The sequence below is a fragment of the Carcharhinus amblyrhynchos genome, chromosome 2 (assembly GCF_965287045.1).
Source record: "Carcharhinus amblyrhynchos chromosome 2, sCarAmb.v2.hapA, whole genome shotgun sequence".
NCBI lineage: Eukaryota > Metazoa > Chordata > Chondrichthyes > Carcharhiniformes > Carcharhinidae > Carcharhinus > Carcharhinus amblyrhynchos.
In genome coordinates, this window is record NC_137325.1 from 38,646,463 (window position 1) to 38,665,163 (window position 18,701).

Sequence of the window (18,701 nt, forward strand, 5' to 3'; positions counted from 1 at the left end):
GCTTTGGAGAGAGTACAGAAAAGGTTTACCAGGATGTTGCCTGGTATGGAGGGTCTTAGCTATGAGGAGAGATTGGGCAAACTGGGGTTGTTCTCCCTGGAAAGATGGAGGATGAGGGGTGACCTAATAGAGGTGTATAAAATTGTGAAGGGCATAGGTGGGGTGAACGGTGGGAAGCTTTTTCCCAGGTTGGAGGTGACGAACACAAGGGGGTCACAAGTTCAAGGTTAAGAGGGCAAAGTTCAACACAGATGTCAGGGGGACATATTTTACACAGAGGGTGGTGGGGGCCTGAAATGCGCTGCCAAGCAAGATGGTTGAGGCTGACACGCTGGGATCGTTTAAGACTTATCTAGATAGCCACATGAACAGACTGGGAATAGAGGGATACAAACGAATGGTCTAGTTGGGCGCATGAGCGGCACAGGCTTGGAGGGCCGAAGGGCCTGTTCCTGTGCTGAACTGTTCTTTGTTCTTTGATTAAGCTGCTGTTCATCCAAGTAGATGTAGGGACAGGAAACAGTAATTAGAGTGTCTTGCAAATTACTGTTACCTGTTTCCTAATTACTCTTGCAAAGGATCCTATCACAATCTTTGGTACTTGGAACTATTGAAAGATTCCATTAATAAGTAGCTGCTTAGCCCAGGTTTTTCTGAACTGTAAATCTGAGATGAGTGGTGTTTGCTGCCTGATGTAAGATCCAAGGTTACAGTCACATTTACTTTTACAAACATTACTTCCTGCTGACTTAAGTGTTAAGCATAGAAAAATATCTAATAGGAAACAGATGAAGGGATTACAGACAATTTATGTCTGTACATTTAACATGATAAATGGGCCAGAGATGTGGCCTTGTTTTCTCTAGATGAGAAACTGAGGTTTGGTGAGTTCCGATCTCCACTGCTGGCAATATGGAGTGAAAAGTTACTGCACGTGCATTGCATTAGCAGAAAAGTGTTAATTGAGAAAGGTTGCTTCCATTGGTTGGTAATTTGGAAACAAGATGACAAGCTTGGATTTAACACTGGAAGAAGGAAGTGAAGAGGTGGGGTGGGAGAGATATTTTCACACCAGGGATTATATAATATGGAATGTTTTTACCACAAATTGAGACCAATTTTGACATATGACATAAATAATGTTGGTGAGTTTATTCCATCTGCCAAATGATGCAAAACTGGAAGCCTAATCTATTTTCTGCTCAGGCCATATTACATTAGAAGCTTTATTGTTCTCTACTATGATATAATGAAAGAACGTTAATTTCAGTTTGCACTGCAACCTAAGTTAGATGGTCACATTTTTTCAAATGAGTGTCCTTCTTTGTTGAGGTGATTGATTAGGTGGATGTTTCATATTGGCTTCGAAATGAACAGTCTTCATTAGGAAAGTTGAGTATATTGATTTTGGACTGGGACACCATGGATTGGCTTTATTGATGGAATTGCTTGTGCTGGAGAGACTTTACAAAGGGAGACATTTTATGATTACCATCTTTCTGTTTAATACTTAGCGAACACAACTGGATCCTTGCAAACTGAGATCTGCCTATTAATGCCTATATCCAGAAGCTCCCATGAAAATCTCTTAGACCATGGAACTGTTGCCTAACAACAAATGATAAAGGATGTGGGAACCCAGCAGGTGAAGAATCAGGACCTGATCATAGGTCACAATGATCAATCACCCAGCTTCACAATGCCATCTGAAATATGGAAAGGCGATGGTCTAATGATATTATCGCTGGACTATTATTCCAGAAACTCAGCTAATGCTCTGGGAGCCCATGTTCAAATCCCGCCACAGCAGATAGTGCAATTTGAATTCAATTCTTAAAAACTTAGAATTAAGAATCAAAATTTGGAGTCCTTAACTGGTGTGGCCGACAGATGTGTCGGCCATTGGTATCAATGGGTGCTATTCTGGTTGGCGGTTGGTTGGTATCAGTGGGTGCTATTCTGGTTGGCAGTTGGTGACTAGTGGAGTGCCGCAGGGATTGGTGCTGGGGCCTCAGCTATTTACCATTTATGTAGATGATCTGGAGGGGGGTGCTGAGTGTAGGGTAACGAAATTTGCTGATGACACAAAGATGAGTGGAAAAGCAAATTGTGCGGAGGGTGTGGAAAGTCTGCAGAGGGATCTGGATAGGCTGAGCGAGTGGGCGAGGACCTGGCAGATGGAGTACAATGTTAGCAAGTGTGAGGTTATCCACTTTGGCAGGAATAATAGTAGGAGGGATTACTATTTAAAGGGCGAAAAGCTGCAGCATGCTACAGTGCAGAGGGACCTGGGGGTCCTTGTGCATGAGTCGCAAAAACCCAGTCTGCAGGTGCAGCAGGTGATCAAGAAGGCGAATGGAATGTTGGCCTTTATAGCGAGGGGGATAGAATATAAAAGCAGGGAGGTCTTGCTGCAACTGTACAGGGCACTGGTGAGGCCGCAGCTGGAGTACTGTATGCAGTTTTGGTCGCTGCACTTGCGCAAGGATATTTTGGCCTTGGAGGGAGTGCAGAGGAGGTTCACTAGGCTGATACCGAAGATGAGGGGGTTGGACTATGAAGAGAGACTAAATAAACAGGGTCTGTACTCGTTGGAGTTTAGAAGGATGAGGGGGGATCTTATAGAGACGTATAAGATAATGAAGGAGATGGATAGGGTATAGAGGTAGAGAGATACTTCCCGCTCAGAAAGGACAGCAGGACTAGAGGGCACAGCCTCAAGATAAGGGAGGGGCAGTTTAGAACGGAGTTGAGGAGGAACTTCTTCACTCAAAAGGTGGTGAATCTCTGGAATTCTCTGCCCGTTGAAGTGGTGGAGGCTGCCTCGCTAAATATATTTAAGTCACGGGTAGATAGGTTTTTGACAGACAAAGGAATTAAGGGTTATGGGGAGAAAGCGGGAAAGTGGAACTGATCCACTTCAGATCAGCCATGATCTTATTGAATGGCGGGGCAGGCTCAAAGGGCTAGATGGCCTACTCCTGTTCCTATTTCTTATGTTCTTATGAGGAGTAAGCACAGTAAGAAGTCTCACAACATCAGGTTAAAGTCCAACAGGTTTATTTGGTAGCACAAGCCACAAGCTTTTGGAGCACTGCCCCTTCATCAACAAGACCCCTTGTTCATAGACAGGGCATGTATAGACTCAAACTCAATTTACAAGATAATGGTTGGAATGCGAGTCTTTACAGGTAATCAAGCCTTAAAGGAACAGAGTGGAGAGAGGGTTAAGTATAGGTGAAAGAGATAGAACATAGAACATAGAACATTACAGCGCAGAACAGGCCCTTCGGCCCACGATGTTGCGCCGACCAGTTACAAAAACAATGACCCACTAGCCTATACCAATCCCTTTTCATCCATAAACCTATCCAGAGATCTCTTAAACGCCCCCAAACTAGACGCATTTACAACTGCAGCAGGCAGGGCATTCCAATCCCTCACCACCCGCTGGACAGTTAGTGAGATTTTGCAAGCCCAGGCAAGTTGTAGTGGTTACAGATAATGTGACATGAACCCAAGATCCCGGCTGAGGCCATCTTCATGTGTGTGGAACTTCGCTATTAGTTTCTGCTCAGCAATTCTGCATTGTCGTGTGTCGTAAGGCCGTCTTGGAGAATGCTTACCCGAAGATCAGAGATTGAATGCCGGTGACTGCTGAAGTGTTCCCCAACAGGAAGAGAACACTCCTGCTCGGTGATTGTCGAGCGGTGTTCATTCATCCATTGTTGTAGCATCTGCGTGAACTCCCCAATGTACGCAACACTAGCCGCGCTCTCAAGACCAACCACAACATTGTCATCAAACTAGCAGACTGTCATGCTGAACAGAACAGATTACTGCAAAGAAGCGTACTAACAACTGAACAACAAAGAACATGACAGACAGTTACTCGCAGATCCGACCAAGAACACACCCGTCAACTCAACAGACTGATCAAGGCCTTTGATCCGGACCTTCAGAACACCCTCCATTCTGTCAGCCCACGTACTCCCTGTGTTGGAGATCTCTACTGCCTCCTGAAGATACACAAGGCCAACGTACCCGGCCATCCCATCATATCAGGCAATGGGACCCTGGATGAGAACCTCTCCGCCTACGTCGAGGGCATCCTGAAACAATTGTACAAAGAACCCCCAGCTTTTGTCGCGACATTATGGACTTCCTACAGAAACTCAGCACACATGGAGCAGTTGAACCAAGAGCACTCCTTGTCACAACGGATGTCTCGGCACTCTACACCAGCATCCCTCACGATGGTGGCATTGCTGCAATTGCCTCAGTACTCAATGCCGACAGCTGCCAATCTCCAGATGCAATTTTACGACTCATCTACTTCATCCTGGACCATAACATCTTCACCTGCAACAACCAGTTTTTCAATCAGACACGTGGAACAGCCATGGGGACCACATTCGCATCTCAACTTGCCAACATGTTCATGCATAGGTTCGAACAAGACCTCTTCATTTCACACGTCCTTCAATCGAAACTATACACCAGCTCCATCTATGACATTTTCTTCCTTTGGACTCATGGTGAGCAATCATTGAAACAACTATATGATGACATAACCACCATCAGACTCGTCATGGACTACTCTCCGGAATTGGTTGCATTCTTGGACACACGCATCTCTATCAAGGACGGTCACCTCAGCACTTCACTGTACCACAAGCCCACGGATAACCTCATGATGCTCCACTTCTCCAGCTTCCATCTGAAACACATTAAAGAAGCCATCCCCTATGGACAAGCTCCCTGTGTACACCGGATCTGTTCAGATGAGGAGGATCGTAACAGGCACCTCCAGATGCTGAAAGATATCCTCATGAGATTAGGATATGGTGCTCGACTCATCGATCAACAATTCTGACACGCTACAGCAAAAAACTGCACCGACTTCCTCAGAAGACAAACATGGGACATGGCGGACAGAGTCCCTTCATCGTCCAGGAATTCCCCAGAGTGGAGAAGCTGTGACATCTTCTCTGGAGCCTTCAACATGTCATCGATGAAGACAAATATCTCGCCAAGGCTATCCCCACACCCCCATTTCTTGCCTTCAAATAACCACACAACCTCAAACAGACCATTGTCTGCAGCAAACTTCAGGAGAACTGTGACTATGACATCACACAACTGTGCCACAGCAACCTCTGCTGGATCATCGACACGGATCCCATCATCTCGTGTGAGAACACCGTCCACCAGGTACGTAGTACATACTCTTGCAACTCGGCCAACGTTGCCTGCCTGAAATGCTGCAGGAAAGGATGTCCCAAGGCATGGTACATCAGGGAAACCATGCAGACGCTACGACAACGGATGAATGGACACCGCTTGACAATCACCAGGCAGGGGTGTTCTCTTCCTGTTGGGGAACACTTGATGTGGGTATGCCGGCGTTGGACTGGCGTAAACACAGTAAATAGTCTGACAACACCAGGTTTTAGTCCAACCTATTTATTTGATAATATACTCACAAGCTTTCGAGGGGACTGCCTCTTCGTCAGGTGAATGGAGAGTTCTGGCCTCAGACAGAGCATATAAAGCACAGACAGTTTAGAGATTACTGATTAAAATGCGAATCCTTACACCTAACCTGCTGTTCAAGACCTGAAGTGGCTGATAATGTGAGTGGAAGGAGCACTGATCACAGTTTAAAGAGATGTGTATTGTCTCCAGACAGTACAGTAAGTGAGGTTTTGCAAACCCAGGCAAGTCACGGGGGTTACAGATAGTGCGACATGAACCCAAGATCCCTGTTGAGACCGTCCTCATGTGTGCGGAACTTGGCTATCAGTCTCTGTTCAGAGTCGCTGAACAGAGACTGATAGCCAAGTTCCGCACACATGAGGACGGTCTCAACAGGGATCTTGGGTTCATGTCGCACTATCTGTAACCCCCGTGACTTGCCTGGGTTTGCAAAACCTCACTTACTGTACTGTCTGGAGACAATACACATCTCTTTAAACTGTGATCAGTGCTCCTTCCACTCACATTATCAGCCACTTCAGGTCTTGAACAGCAGGTTAGGTGTAAGGATTCGCATTTTAATCAGTAATCTCTAAACTGTCTGTGCTTTATATGCTCTGTCTGAGGCCAGAACTCTCCATTCACCTGACGAAGAGGCAGTCCCCTCGAAAGCTTGTGAGTATATTATCAAATAAATAGGTTGGACTAAAACCTGGTGTTGTCAGACTATTTACTGGGGGAACACTTCAGCAGTCACAGGCATTCAACCTCTGATCTTCAGGTAAGCGTTCTCCAAGGTGGAGAACGGCCTTCACGACAACGCAAAATTGCTAAGCAGAAACTGATAGCCAAGTTCCGCACACGAGGACAGCCTTATCCGGGATCTTGGGTTCATGTCACACTATCTGTAATTCCCACGACTTGCTTGGGCTTGTAAAATCTCACTAACTGACCTGGCTGGAGACAGTACACATCTCTTTAACCTGTGCTTAACCCTCTCTCCGCTCACATTGTCTGTACCTTTAAGACTTGATTACCTGTAAAGACTCGCATTCCAACCATTATCTCGTAAATTGAGTTTGTGTCTCTATGTGCCCTGTTGGTGAACATAACTCCCACTCACCTGACGAAGGGGCAGTGCTCTGAAAGCCTGTGCTACCAAATAAATCTGTTGGACTTTAGCCTGGTGTTGTGAGACTTTTACTGGCCTACAGAGCCACAACAATGTGGTTGAGTCTCAACTACCTCTGAAATGGCCTAGCAGGTCACTCAGTTCAAGAATTACAAGGAATGGGCAATAAATGGTGGCACAGCCAGTGATGCCTGTGTCATTGCAAGTTGCATTAGAACCTCATAAAACATACGAAAATGTGCAAAGGCAATCTAAACAACAAAACATTCATAACCACTGTTTACACGTCACTGGGGAAATAGCTTCTTATTCATTCCTTATCATTAAAGGTCGTAGTCGGCCTTCGGACATCAACATTTTGTTGTTTTTCAAACTGTCATAATTACAATTATAAAATTCAGAAGATTTCATTTTGGGGATGTAAAATAAATGTTGGGTGAATGAAGCCTGTCATGTAATTCAGTCAGGGTGGTTTATTGTTAGAGATAGAAGCAAGGCTTAGATTGTTTTACGGAGAAGAACATACAAGATATTTATGCTTGGAGACAGTGGCAGCAGTCTGAGGTTGTGATAAGTAAACTTTGAGAGTCGCAAAGTCCCAGAAAGGTGTCATAGGCATCTGTTGTAAACGGTTTTACTGTAAGCAATCCATTTAAGATGAAAGGGAGTTGGGGTCAAGATTAATTAATTAGCATTTATACCTTGGTACAAGGATAAAGTGTCTCCCATTGTCATGGGTAAGAGGGCGAGGGAAGCCATTTTGAAATAGGGTTACAGGCTTGCCTACAAATCAATGAATGTCACAGACAGACGGCAGAGGTTCTGTCTGGACAACAGAGAGAAAAATCTGCTCAACTTTGCGAGCTACCATAGCCGGATGCAGGAGAAAGAATGTCTCTAGTCAAAAAGATGAATCCTGCAGCCTTCACGAGCTTCATCCTGGCATGAATGGGGGAAGAAAAATTCACTGGTGATGGATTCACGAAACTCTAAGAACTGAGGAAAACACCTGGAGACTGCCAGTTTTTATTGCTGGGTGAATCAGGGAATATCATAGAATCTCTGCAGAGGGAGGTCATTCAGCCCATCGAGTCTACACCGACCATATTCCCACCCAGGCTCTATTCCCGTAATCCCACATATTTACCCTCTGAAGCCCTGACACTAGGGTCAACTTAGAATGGCCAATCAACGTAACCCACACGTCTTTAGACTGTGGGAAGAAACTGGAGCACCTGGAGGAAACCCATGCAGATGTGGGAAGAATGTGCAAACTTCACGAAGACTCCACACACAGATTATGGGGACCCATAGGAAACTGGAAGCAGCAATGGATTTGTTATAAGGAGAGTAATTCCATGTGGAGCACAATTGGTGATAAGCATAATGGGGGAATGTCCTCATTGGTAATCTAAACCATAAATTTTCTACAAATAGAGAATAGTGTTTACTCAATAGCGCTTTTAGTAATTTGTTCCAGTTAAATTTTTAACCTGCTATGTCTGAGTGGAAGTTTGAATTTCTTTTTAAAAGTTGTTGGTCTCTACGGAAATTGTAACAATATGAAAGGCTACAATAGAGTTGACAATCTGCCAATACTAAATGATTGCTGATTGATAGCTTGCCAATTTAGAAAATCACTCTAGTTAAAAAACTTGCATAGATACAGGCCAATGACTGTAATTTACACGACAGATTTTTTAACAATTTATGTGGCAATGACACACAGGAAAGGGGAGTATCACTTGTGACAAAGTCCTTCTGTCTATTTTAATTGTCTGACTAATTTAAAGGAATAACCCATTGTAATCTAAGAAGCCTCAGTGTCTGCAGCAATTTATAATTCTACTTCCTGGCATAACATTTAACAAAGAGGTCATTTAAAAAAAAGTTATTTATTGGTGGATGTAATAACATAATTTAGTAGTTAATATTACTGTATCAATACTATTTTTAGTCCAATCTGAAAACTGTCCAATCTGAAAACTGCCTAATCTGCTGGGAATTAATTTGTGATCTATTTTAAATTCTTACAGATACAGTGATATAAGAGTGACTTACTAGATTTTCTTTCTGCTGCAGGGGTGTTGCAGTTAACTAAAGCATTGTCCTAAACAATTGCAATTATTTGAATATTGTTAAATATTCCTGACTGAGAGATATGAGGAATGGACTTTCAAAATTGTCAGTTAGTGCACTCTCCTATTTTGAATTGTTTTGGAACTCAGTCATCTTCTATGTTAGGCACACACTAAGCCAATATTCTCTGGTTATTGTGATCTACTAAGTTATGTTTCCCACAGTACTTATACAAATAAATTGTCCGTGGTGCTTTCCTCAGTCACGTTGTTAACTGTTGATGACAATGTAGAGAAGAAAGGCATGAAATTCAGTTGTGTAACACTGCTCGAAAACCTACCTGAGTTTTCATGCATGTGAGGCACTGCCGGCTGCTGCCTCTACAGTATTGATGGGGTGGGGCAGAAAGTGCCTCCCTTGTATTCACCCAAAGACCCTGGAAGAGCGATATCATGATGTCATTGACCTGAACGGGTTGATTGAACTGATATTAGATTTGGTCAATGTGTGTGCAGGCAGCTTCTTCATTATTTAACCCTTGAACAGCAAGCATTATGAAATAAGAATGGGTCTGTTCTAGTGCTGTTTAAGTGGTTACACAACACATTGCAGCTGAGATGCTTTTGACTTATTGTGTTGAGGCAAAGTTTATGGAAGCACAACGCAGAGCAGCTGGAATAATTCTGAGGTCTTTTTCTGACCACAAGAAGGGAGGAAATAACATTATCTTGCATAGATATGGGGATGGTAACTACAATACTACTTGTTCTGCAACATGATCAGGAAATATACAGTAATTAGAAAGAAGAGAAGCTATTCAAAGAGGGGGGCAAAGGAGGACTTCTTGCCCACAAAGGGGCAAGAAGCACTACTCCTACATAACAAGGAGCCAGGAGCAGTATCTGAGGAAGCTACACAGGAGGTAGTTGTGGCACCTCCTTCATACCTACCTGGTGCATCAAACCTGGGCAAATGTGGCTATCCAGGTGCCACCTTCTTACATTCTGTGCATGGAATCATGGAATCCTGTGTGGCAGGAGCAGGCAACATCCACAACATATCACAATTCCCCTCGCATAAAAGCATCATACTGGTGACAGAGGTACAGTACAGGAGAAGAGGACATCATCCTCTTTTTCCTGAGGAGAGAACACTGAAATGAAAGGGCAGATGGATTCACTACGAGTGTAGGCTTCCTAATGGTGCAAGACACTCGACTGCATGCAATGACAGTGTGGACCCCTCCACGTTAACAAGGAGTGAGGGCTCAATTGCAAGAAGTAAACATGCAACCACTGCAAGAAATTAATCTTGGTGAATGATCACTATCCTGAAAGCACCACTACACTTTTCCATAGAATCCCTCCAGTGCAGAAGGACACCATTCGGCCCATCGAGTCTCTCTGAAAGAGCATCTTACCCAAGTCTGCCACTTCCTGCCCTATCTCCATAACCCTGTGTATTTACCATCGAGCCTAGACATCTCTGGACACTAAGGGACAATTTGGCATGGCCAATCCACATAACCTGCATATCTTTAGACAGTGAGAGGAAACTGGAGCACCCAGAGGAAACCCATGCAGACATGGTGAGAAGTGCAAATGCCACACAATTGCCCAAGGATGTAATTGAACCCGGGTCCTTGGTACTATTAGACAGCAGCATTAACCATTTTGCTACCATGCTGCTCATATCCAGGGATAGTCTGCAATGCCAACCATCTTGAGGCCTCCAAGACAAACTATAGGATGACTACTTAGTAACCAGAAATATCCTCTCCCACGCTTGGCTGATGACCCCCTTCCATTATCCCACCATACACGGTCAAGTGCTGTTAATGAAAACCGTAAAGCGCCACACTCTGGAACAAACACTGGTCTCCCGAATCAAAGGTTTCACTGCTTAGATCACTGGGGGGAATTGCTGCTGTACATGCCTGAGAGGGCTTCTGTGTTCATAGTCTGTGTTCTCCAAAACCTTCCAATTATGAGCGCCAACCATTACACCCTGGGATCCAGAGGCCAGCCTGGGAGGAAAAGGTGGCAACAAAGAGATCAGTGCTTCAACTTGATGCACTGAGACATTGGAAGCCTCTGCCTGTGTTGCAGTTAAAGCTGGGACAGAGGATAGCAGACACTGCCTGATGGAATAGATGGGTACCAAACCCCGTGTGATGCCTTGTGACATGGTATAATCAGACTCCTCGCTATTTCTTGCCAATGACTGGAGGCTACCTGCGTGCTTGCTAAGATCAGTATTTGTGTTTACCAGTTCCATCATTTCTGTAGACTCCTCCAACCACTTCAACATCTTGGGGGAGTTTGAATATCAGCTGACCTATCCCCTTGACCTGGCTGTAGCCCACTTATGCCTGGGGACTCATCATGTAGCAATTCAAACTTCATCCTTCAAGGTATACACAGTGTCAATATCCGAGTTGGTAGCAGCAAGTGTGAGGCCAAATGGCAGTCCTTTTCCCTTAAGGTTTTGATGTGATTTTGTTTTCCTGAGGCTGCTGTGGTTGAACAAGCATCAGTTATTGACTATCTGAAAACACGAAAGAATAAGGGGAGAATTGGGACAAGAGAAGTGGGATTAGGGAAGAAAGCATATGATCACTCCATTTGCAGTTTGCAAGTCTTGGCATCTTTCAGAATGAGCACGAAGAGTGAATAGAGAAGTTGCATTAGGCTGCAACTTATCATCATCCTCAATGGCCTTGGGAATAGTACATGCTCCGTGGGGTTGAATCATCTTCTCAAAAATGCTGAAGGATTGTGGACAGTTCTCAGCTCATCCTGTGGGTTTCTTACCTGTGTGTAGCCGCCACCCTCATGAGAAGGGCAAAATGTTTGTGTGCCTGCCAGGTATTTATGATGGTTGAATAGCTGTAGCTTTGCAAAGGTGTGCATCAAAATATTTCAATGGTTGGCATGATTCAAAAGAGAGTTTGGATGACGTGTAAAATAAGGATGTTAGGGGTGAGTCCTGATTGTCAGGGGTTTGGTTCATTGAATAGTGACAAAAGATTTGTGACAGAGTTGGGTGTGAGATTTATGTACAGGTGCAATTATTCACCTTGACCACCCATATGAGGTTATGAAACTTCTTTAGGCATTTGCTGGCATGTCCTGGGAAGATTAACCATTCTTGCCACCTGCTATCATCCCTTCTGAAGTTCAATCATGAAGGTTTCCTACTCTATGGCAGAAACATGGCCTCTCCTGGACTCCATCTATTTGACCAGCACTTCCAGGGCAGTGTCACTAAAGCAGAGAGCCCTTACCCTACAGTTGTGGCATGATACTTCCTTGTCCCTCAGTGCTCCAATGTGATTATCCTGCAGTGCATTGCAACCTCCCTTTTATAAGAACTATGCCATTAAAAGGGGGAGACTGCCAGGACTGCAGAGTTGGTAGCAGCGTTACAGGTACAAGTTCAACATTGGAGCCACTTAGAACATAGAACACTACAGCACAAACAGGCCCTTCGGCCCACTAGTTGTGCCGATCACTTGTATACCTAATAAGCCATAGACCTATCTATAACCCCCAATCCCATTAGATCCCATATACTCATCCAGAAGTCTTTTAAAAGACCCCAGCGAGTTCACCTCCACCACCACCGATGGCAGCCGATTCCATTCACTCACCACCCTCTGAGTGAAAAACTTACCCCTAACGTCTCCTCTGTACTTGCTTCCCTGCACCTTAAATCTGTGTCCTCGTAGCGACCATTTCAGCCCTGGGAAATAGCCTCCGAGAATCCACCCTATCTATTCCTCTCAACGTCTTATAAACCTCTATCAGGTCGCCTCTCAACCTTCGTCTCTCCAGGGAGAAGAGTCCCAGCTCCCTCAACCTATCTTCATAAGGCATGCCTCCCAATCCAGGCAACATCCTTATAAGTCTCCTCTGCACCCTTTCAATAGCTTCCACGTCCTTCCTATAGTGAGGCGACCAGAATTGCACACAGTACTCCAAGTGGGGTCTGACAAGGGTCCTATAAAGTTGCAGCATTACCTCCCGACTCCTAAACTCAATCCCTCGATTAATGAAGGCCAGTACACCATATGCCTTCTTGACCACATCCTCCACCTGCGAGGCTGATTTAAGAGTCCTATGGACCTGGACCCCAAGATCCCTCTGCTCTTCAACACTGCTAAGACTCCTACCCTTGATATTGTATTCCCTCATCCCATTGGTCCTGCCAAAATGGACCACTACACATTTATCTGCGTTGAAGTCCATCTGCCACTTCTCCACCCAGTCTTGCATCCTATCTATGTCCCGCTGCAACTTCTGACATCCCTCCAGACCATTCCACAACACCACCAACCTTCGTATCGTCTGCGAACTTGCTAACCCATCCCTCCACTTCCTCATCCAGGTCATTTATGAAAATGACAAACAGCAAGGGTCCTAGAACAGATCCCTGGGGCACTCCACTGGTGACCGACCTCCATGCAGAAAAAGACCCATCCACAACCACTCTCTGCCTTCTGCAGGCAAGCCAGTTCTGGATCCACAAGGCCAAAGCCCCCTGGATCCCATGCCCTCTCACCTTCTCAAGAAGTCTTGCATGGGGGACCTTATCAAACGCCTTGCTGAAGTCCATGTACACCACGTCTACTGCTCTTCCTTCGTCAATGTGCTCAGTCACATTCTCAAAGAACTCAACTAGGCTCGTAAGGCATGATCTGCCCTTGACAAAACCATGTTGACTATTTCTGATCATGCTAAACTTCTCCAAATGCTCATAAATCTTGTCCCTCAGAAGCCTCTCCATCAACTTACCAACCACTGAGGTCTGACTCACCGGTCGGTAATTTCCCGGGCTATCCCTGTTCCCTTTCTTGAAGGTAGGAACCACACTTAACCAAGTTGCAATCATAGAAATTAGATGGGTACACAAATTTTGCATGCTGCCCCACTTCATCCAAATAGATGATGAGGTTGTGAACCATGAAAAAGCCAGAGCAAATTAATTTTAACTTGGACTCCCTTCAACAAGACATTCCACAGCCCCACCTAGTGACCAGATCTTGCAGTTATACAGATTGGATTTTTTTAAATAACATAAGTTTTTTTAATATAACTTACTGGAATATATTTATTGCACCAATCAGTGTGATTAGAAATTATATTCTTACAGAAGATAGATTGTAAAATGTATTTCGGTTAAACATTGCTTCAGCGAGTGTAGGTTTATACAGAGTTGTGCAACGTCTTGTTACAGGCAACAGTATTCCAATGCAAAACCATAACATTCCTTCTCTTTTGAAACGTCTGATGGCAGAAATCATAAAAGGATGAATTCAGTGAATTTAGCACGCCTGGTAATCTGAAGGATTTGTTGTCTCATGTGGTTCTTTGCTGCCTTAAAACCAGTAATGTGTTCTAAAACATTTCACCGTTAAATTGTGATAAAAGGTTTTTCATTTAATGTGCTAAAACTAATTTCATGGTTATTTGTTACTTAGCCCACTAGTTCACAATTTTATTTGTTTAACAGGTGACAAGTCGAAGGGTGGAAATGAGTGCCTATACTCTGATGCTGAAGACTCTGATGGTCAGGATGAGGAAGACTATGAAATTGAGGATGATGATGAAGATAGTCAAGGAGAAACAGGGTTATCGTCTACGCCTTCAGTAACAGCAAGCCCTCAGCATAACCTACAGAGAAACGACCAGCTTGGTACACTGACTGCTGCCTCTGCCTCTCTGGCAGCTGATATGGTGAGGACAGCAAAGGATTCTATTGTACAGACCAACAATCTTGAGGTACTATCTGCCGTTTGGCTTACACGGAATGCTGATGATGTTGAAACTGACAAAGTCAAGTCTAAATTTTCACCAGTCCATCGCCGTACGATTGAAGAAGAGAAAGCCATGTCCCCTGAAGCTCGAAGTACATTATCTAAAGCTGACCAAAAGTCTTCTGGTCACCAGGTGACGTCTGATAATCAAAATGTGCAAGAAAATCTTGAAAAGAAAACCATAGATGATTCAAAGGTACATGTGTTTACCATATTATTTATCTTGTATTTTGACCAAAAGTTTGGATGGTAAAATAAGGGCCATAAAATAGATTTTACAACTGGAACAATTACTTTGTATGCAAGTTTGTAAATTCTTACAGAAATGTATTGAAAATCAGTATCAATTTTATGTATGATACTTTCTTTAAAATTGAAATCGAATGAGAGGAGCAAAGCTCTAATTTATACTTACTAAATCAGCAACACTCCTAAGTTTTGAGACAGCAGCTTCTTAATTTAAAAGCACTAAGATAACTGAGGCTATACATATTTTTGGGCTAAATTTTGTTGTCATGCCTGAAGAACTTGAGGGTTGGAATTTTACAGCCCCATCGTGGTAGGGACGAGAAGCTGGAAAATGCAGTAAGCCATTCAAAAGTTCATTGACTTCAGAACTGGAAGATCCCACGTGGGAGGGATTGTGAACTTCCACCCAAAAAAGAAACAGTAACAGGAATGGATCATATGTCCCATGAAGCTTGCTCTGCCATTCAGTGTAACCATGGCTGATCCTGGGCACCTATCTGAGTTTTAATTGCATCCATAACCCTCTGGTGCAAAGAATTCCAAAGATTCATAACCTTTTGAATGAAATAATTCCTCCCTTTTTTTTCAGTTCCATATGATTGCCCCCATCTAGAATCATAGAGGTTTACAGCATGGAAACAAGCCCTTCAGCCCAACTTGTCCATGCCACCCAGTTTTTACCATTAAGCTAGCCCCACTTGCCCGCATTTGGCTCATTTCGCTGTATACCAGTCTTACTCATGAAACTCTCTAAATGCTTTTAAAAGATAAAATTGTACCCGACTCTACTACTGCCTCTACCAGCTCATTCCAGACACACACTGACCTCTGGATAAAAAAATTGCCCCTCTGCGCCATTCTATATCTCCTCCCTCTTACCTTAAACCTATGCCCTCTGGTTTTAGATTCCCTACTATTGAAAAAAGATGTTGACCATCTACCTTATCAGTGCCCCTCATTATTTTGTAGAGCTCTACAAAAAACACGCCTAAGTCTACTCTGCTCTAGAGGAAAAACGTCCCAGTCTATCCAGCCTCTCCTTATAACTTAAACCATCAAGTCCCGGTAGCATCCTCAAAAACATTTACTGCACTCTTATAGTTTAATAATATCCTTTCTATAATAGGGTGACCAGAACTGTACACAGTATTCCAAGTGTAGCTGTACCAATGTCTTGTACAACTTGATGTGGATATGCCGGCGTTAGACTGGGGTAAACACAGTAAAAAGTCTGATAACACCAGGTTTAAGTCCAACCGATTTATTTGATAGTAAACTCACTAACTTTCGAGGTTACCCCCTTCGTCACCTGACTTAAACCTGGTGTTGTCAGACTTTTTACTGTGTTGTACAACTTCAACAAGGCATCCCAACTCCTGTGTTCAATGTTCTGACCAATAAAACAAAGCATGCCAAATGCCTTCTTCACTATCCTGTCCACCTGTGATGCCACTTTCAAGGAGCTGTGAACCTGTACCCCTTGCTCTCTTTGTTCTATAACTCTCCCCAACACTCTACCATAGGTTTAAGGTGCGAAGGGCAAGGTTTAAAGGCAGATTTTTTACACAGAGTAGTGGGTGCCTGGAACCCGTTGCCGGGGGAGGTAGTGGAAGTGGATACGGTAATGACTTTTAAGGGGCGTCTTGGCAAGTACATGAATAGGAGGGGAATAGAGGGATATGATCCCTGGGAGGGTTGGGGGTTTTAGTTAAGTCGGGCAGCATATGGTCGGTGCAGGCTTGGAGGGCCGAAGGGCCTGTTCCTGTGCTGTAATTTTCTTTGTTCTTTATTAACTGATTAAGTCCTGTCCTTGTTCGATCCACCAAATGCATCACCTTGCATTTATCTAAATTCAACTCCATCTGCCATTCATCAGCCTGCTGGCCCAATTGATCAAGATCCCATTGTAATCTTAGATAACCTTCTTCACTGTCCACTATGCCACCAATCTTGGTATCATCTGCAAACGTATCAACTATGCCTCCTAAATTCTTATCTAAATCATGACTATAAATGATAAACAACAGTGGGCTCAGCACCAATCCCTGGTCACAGGCTTCCAGTTTGAAGAACAACCCTCTACAACCACCTACTGTCTTCAGTCATCATGTCAATTTTGTATCCATTTGACTACCTTACCCTGGATCCCGTGAGATTTAACCTTATGCAGCAATCTAATGTGTGGTACCTTGTCAAAGGCCTTGCTAAAGTCCATGTAGATAACATCAATTGCACAGCCCTCATCTATCTTCTTGGTTACGCTTTCAAAAAACTCAATCAAACTTGTGAGACACAATTTTCCATTCACAAAGCCATGCTAACTATCCCTAATCAGTCCTTGCATCTCTAAATGCCTGTAGATCCTGTCTCTCAGAGTACCTTCTAAAAACTTACCGACTACAGATGTTAGGCTCACCAGCCTGTAGTTCCCAGGCTTTTCCCTGCAGCCCTTCTTAGAACATAGAACATAGAAAAATTACAGCACCAAACAGGCTCTTCGGCCCACTTCTTAAACAAAGGCACAATATTTGCCACCCTCCAATCTTCAGGCTCTTCACCTGTGGCATTTGATGATTCAAATTCTCTGCTAATGGACCTGCAATTTTCTCCCTACCCTCCAACAACATCCTCTGATACACTTCAGCAGGTCCTGGGGATTAATCTACCTTGATGTGCTTTAAAATGTCCAACATTTCCTTCTCTATATTATATACAATCCTCAAGTCATCACTATTTATTTCCCCAAGTTTCTCAACAGTAAATACTGATGAAAAATATTAATTTAGGATCTCGCCCACCTCTTGTGGATCTGCACATAGATGACCTTGTTGATCCTTAAGAAACCCTACTGTCTCCCTAGTTACTCTCTTGCCCTTATGTATTTATAGAAACTCTGGATTCTCCTTTGCCTTATTTGCCAAAACAATCTTGTGTCCCCTTTTTACCCGCTATACTCTTCAAAGGATCCACTTGATCCCAGCTGCCTATGTATGTCATGTACCATGTTCTTCTTGACCAAGACCTCGATATCTCAAATCATCCATGGTTCCCTGCTTCTACCAGCCTTGCCTTTCACTCTAAAAGGAATGCACTTACCTTGAACCCTGGTTAATACTCTTTTGAAAGCCTCCTATTTATCAGCCATCCCTTTGCCTGCCAACAGACTTCCCCAATCAACTTTTGAAAGTTGATTTAGTTCCTTTGTCTAGTATCTTCTCCATTTTCATCTTAACTGGTAATATTTTGAACTCCTGCTATTTGAGTATTTCTCTGAGCTTTGCACATCTTTCAGTATAATACAAGAACACAGCCTGTATTCTTGTGCGATGGTTTGATATTGGGTAGGGTAGGGTTTAAATCAACTTGGTTAAAAAGTCTGACAACACCAGGTTTTAGTCCAACCGATTTATTTGATAGTAAACTCACAAGCTTTCGGGTTAGCCCCTTTGTCAGGTGAATGAAGAGTTCTGGCCTCAGACAGAGCATATACAGCACAGACAGATTAGAGATTACTGATTAGAATGCGAATCTTTACACCGAACCTGCTGTTCAAGTCCTGAAGTGGCTGACAATGTGTGTGGAAGGAGCACTGATCACAGGTTAAAGAGATGTGTATTGTCTCCAGACAGTACAGTAAATGAGGTTTTGCAAACCCAGGCAAGTCACGGGGGTTACAGATAGTGCGACATGAACCCAAGATCCTTGTCGAGACCGTCCTCATGTGTGCGGAACTTGGCTATCAGTCTCTGTTCAGCGACTCTGCGCTGTCGTGTGTCGTGAAGGCCGCCTTGGAGAATGCTTACCCGAAGGTCAGAGGCTGAATGCCCGTGACCACTGAAGTGTTCGCCAACAGGAAGGCAACAGTCTTGCCTGGTGATTGTCGAGCGATGTTCATTCATCCGTTGTCGTAGCGTCTGCATGGTCTCCCCAATGTACCATGCTTCG

The 18,701-nt window shown here is 43.9% G+C and overlaps 1 protein-coding gene across 5 annotated transcripts in view; it reads left to right on the forward strand.

Moving 5' to 3' along the window:
- The window catches only part of hivep1 (HIVEP zinc finger 1), a 291,276-nt gene that overhangs the window by 259,698 nt on the left and 12,877 nt on the right, over positions 1-18,701 (forward strand). For all 5 annotated transcript variants that reach the window (XM_080204735.1, XM_080204726.1, XM_080204744.1 and 2 more), the window contains one exon: positions 14,204-14,703. In XM_080204735.1, coding sequence (XP_080060861.1) covers positions 14,204-14,703 — 500 coding nt within the window. The remainder of the gene's footprint in view (positions 1-14,203; positions 14,704-18,701) is intronic.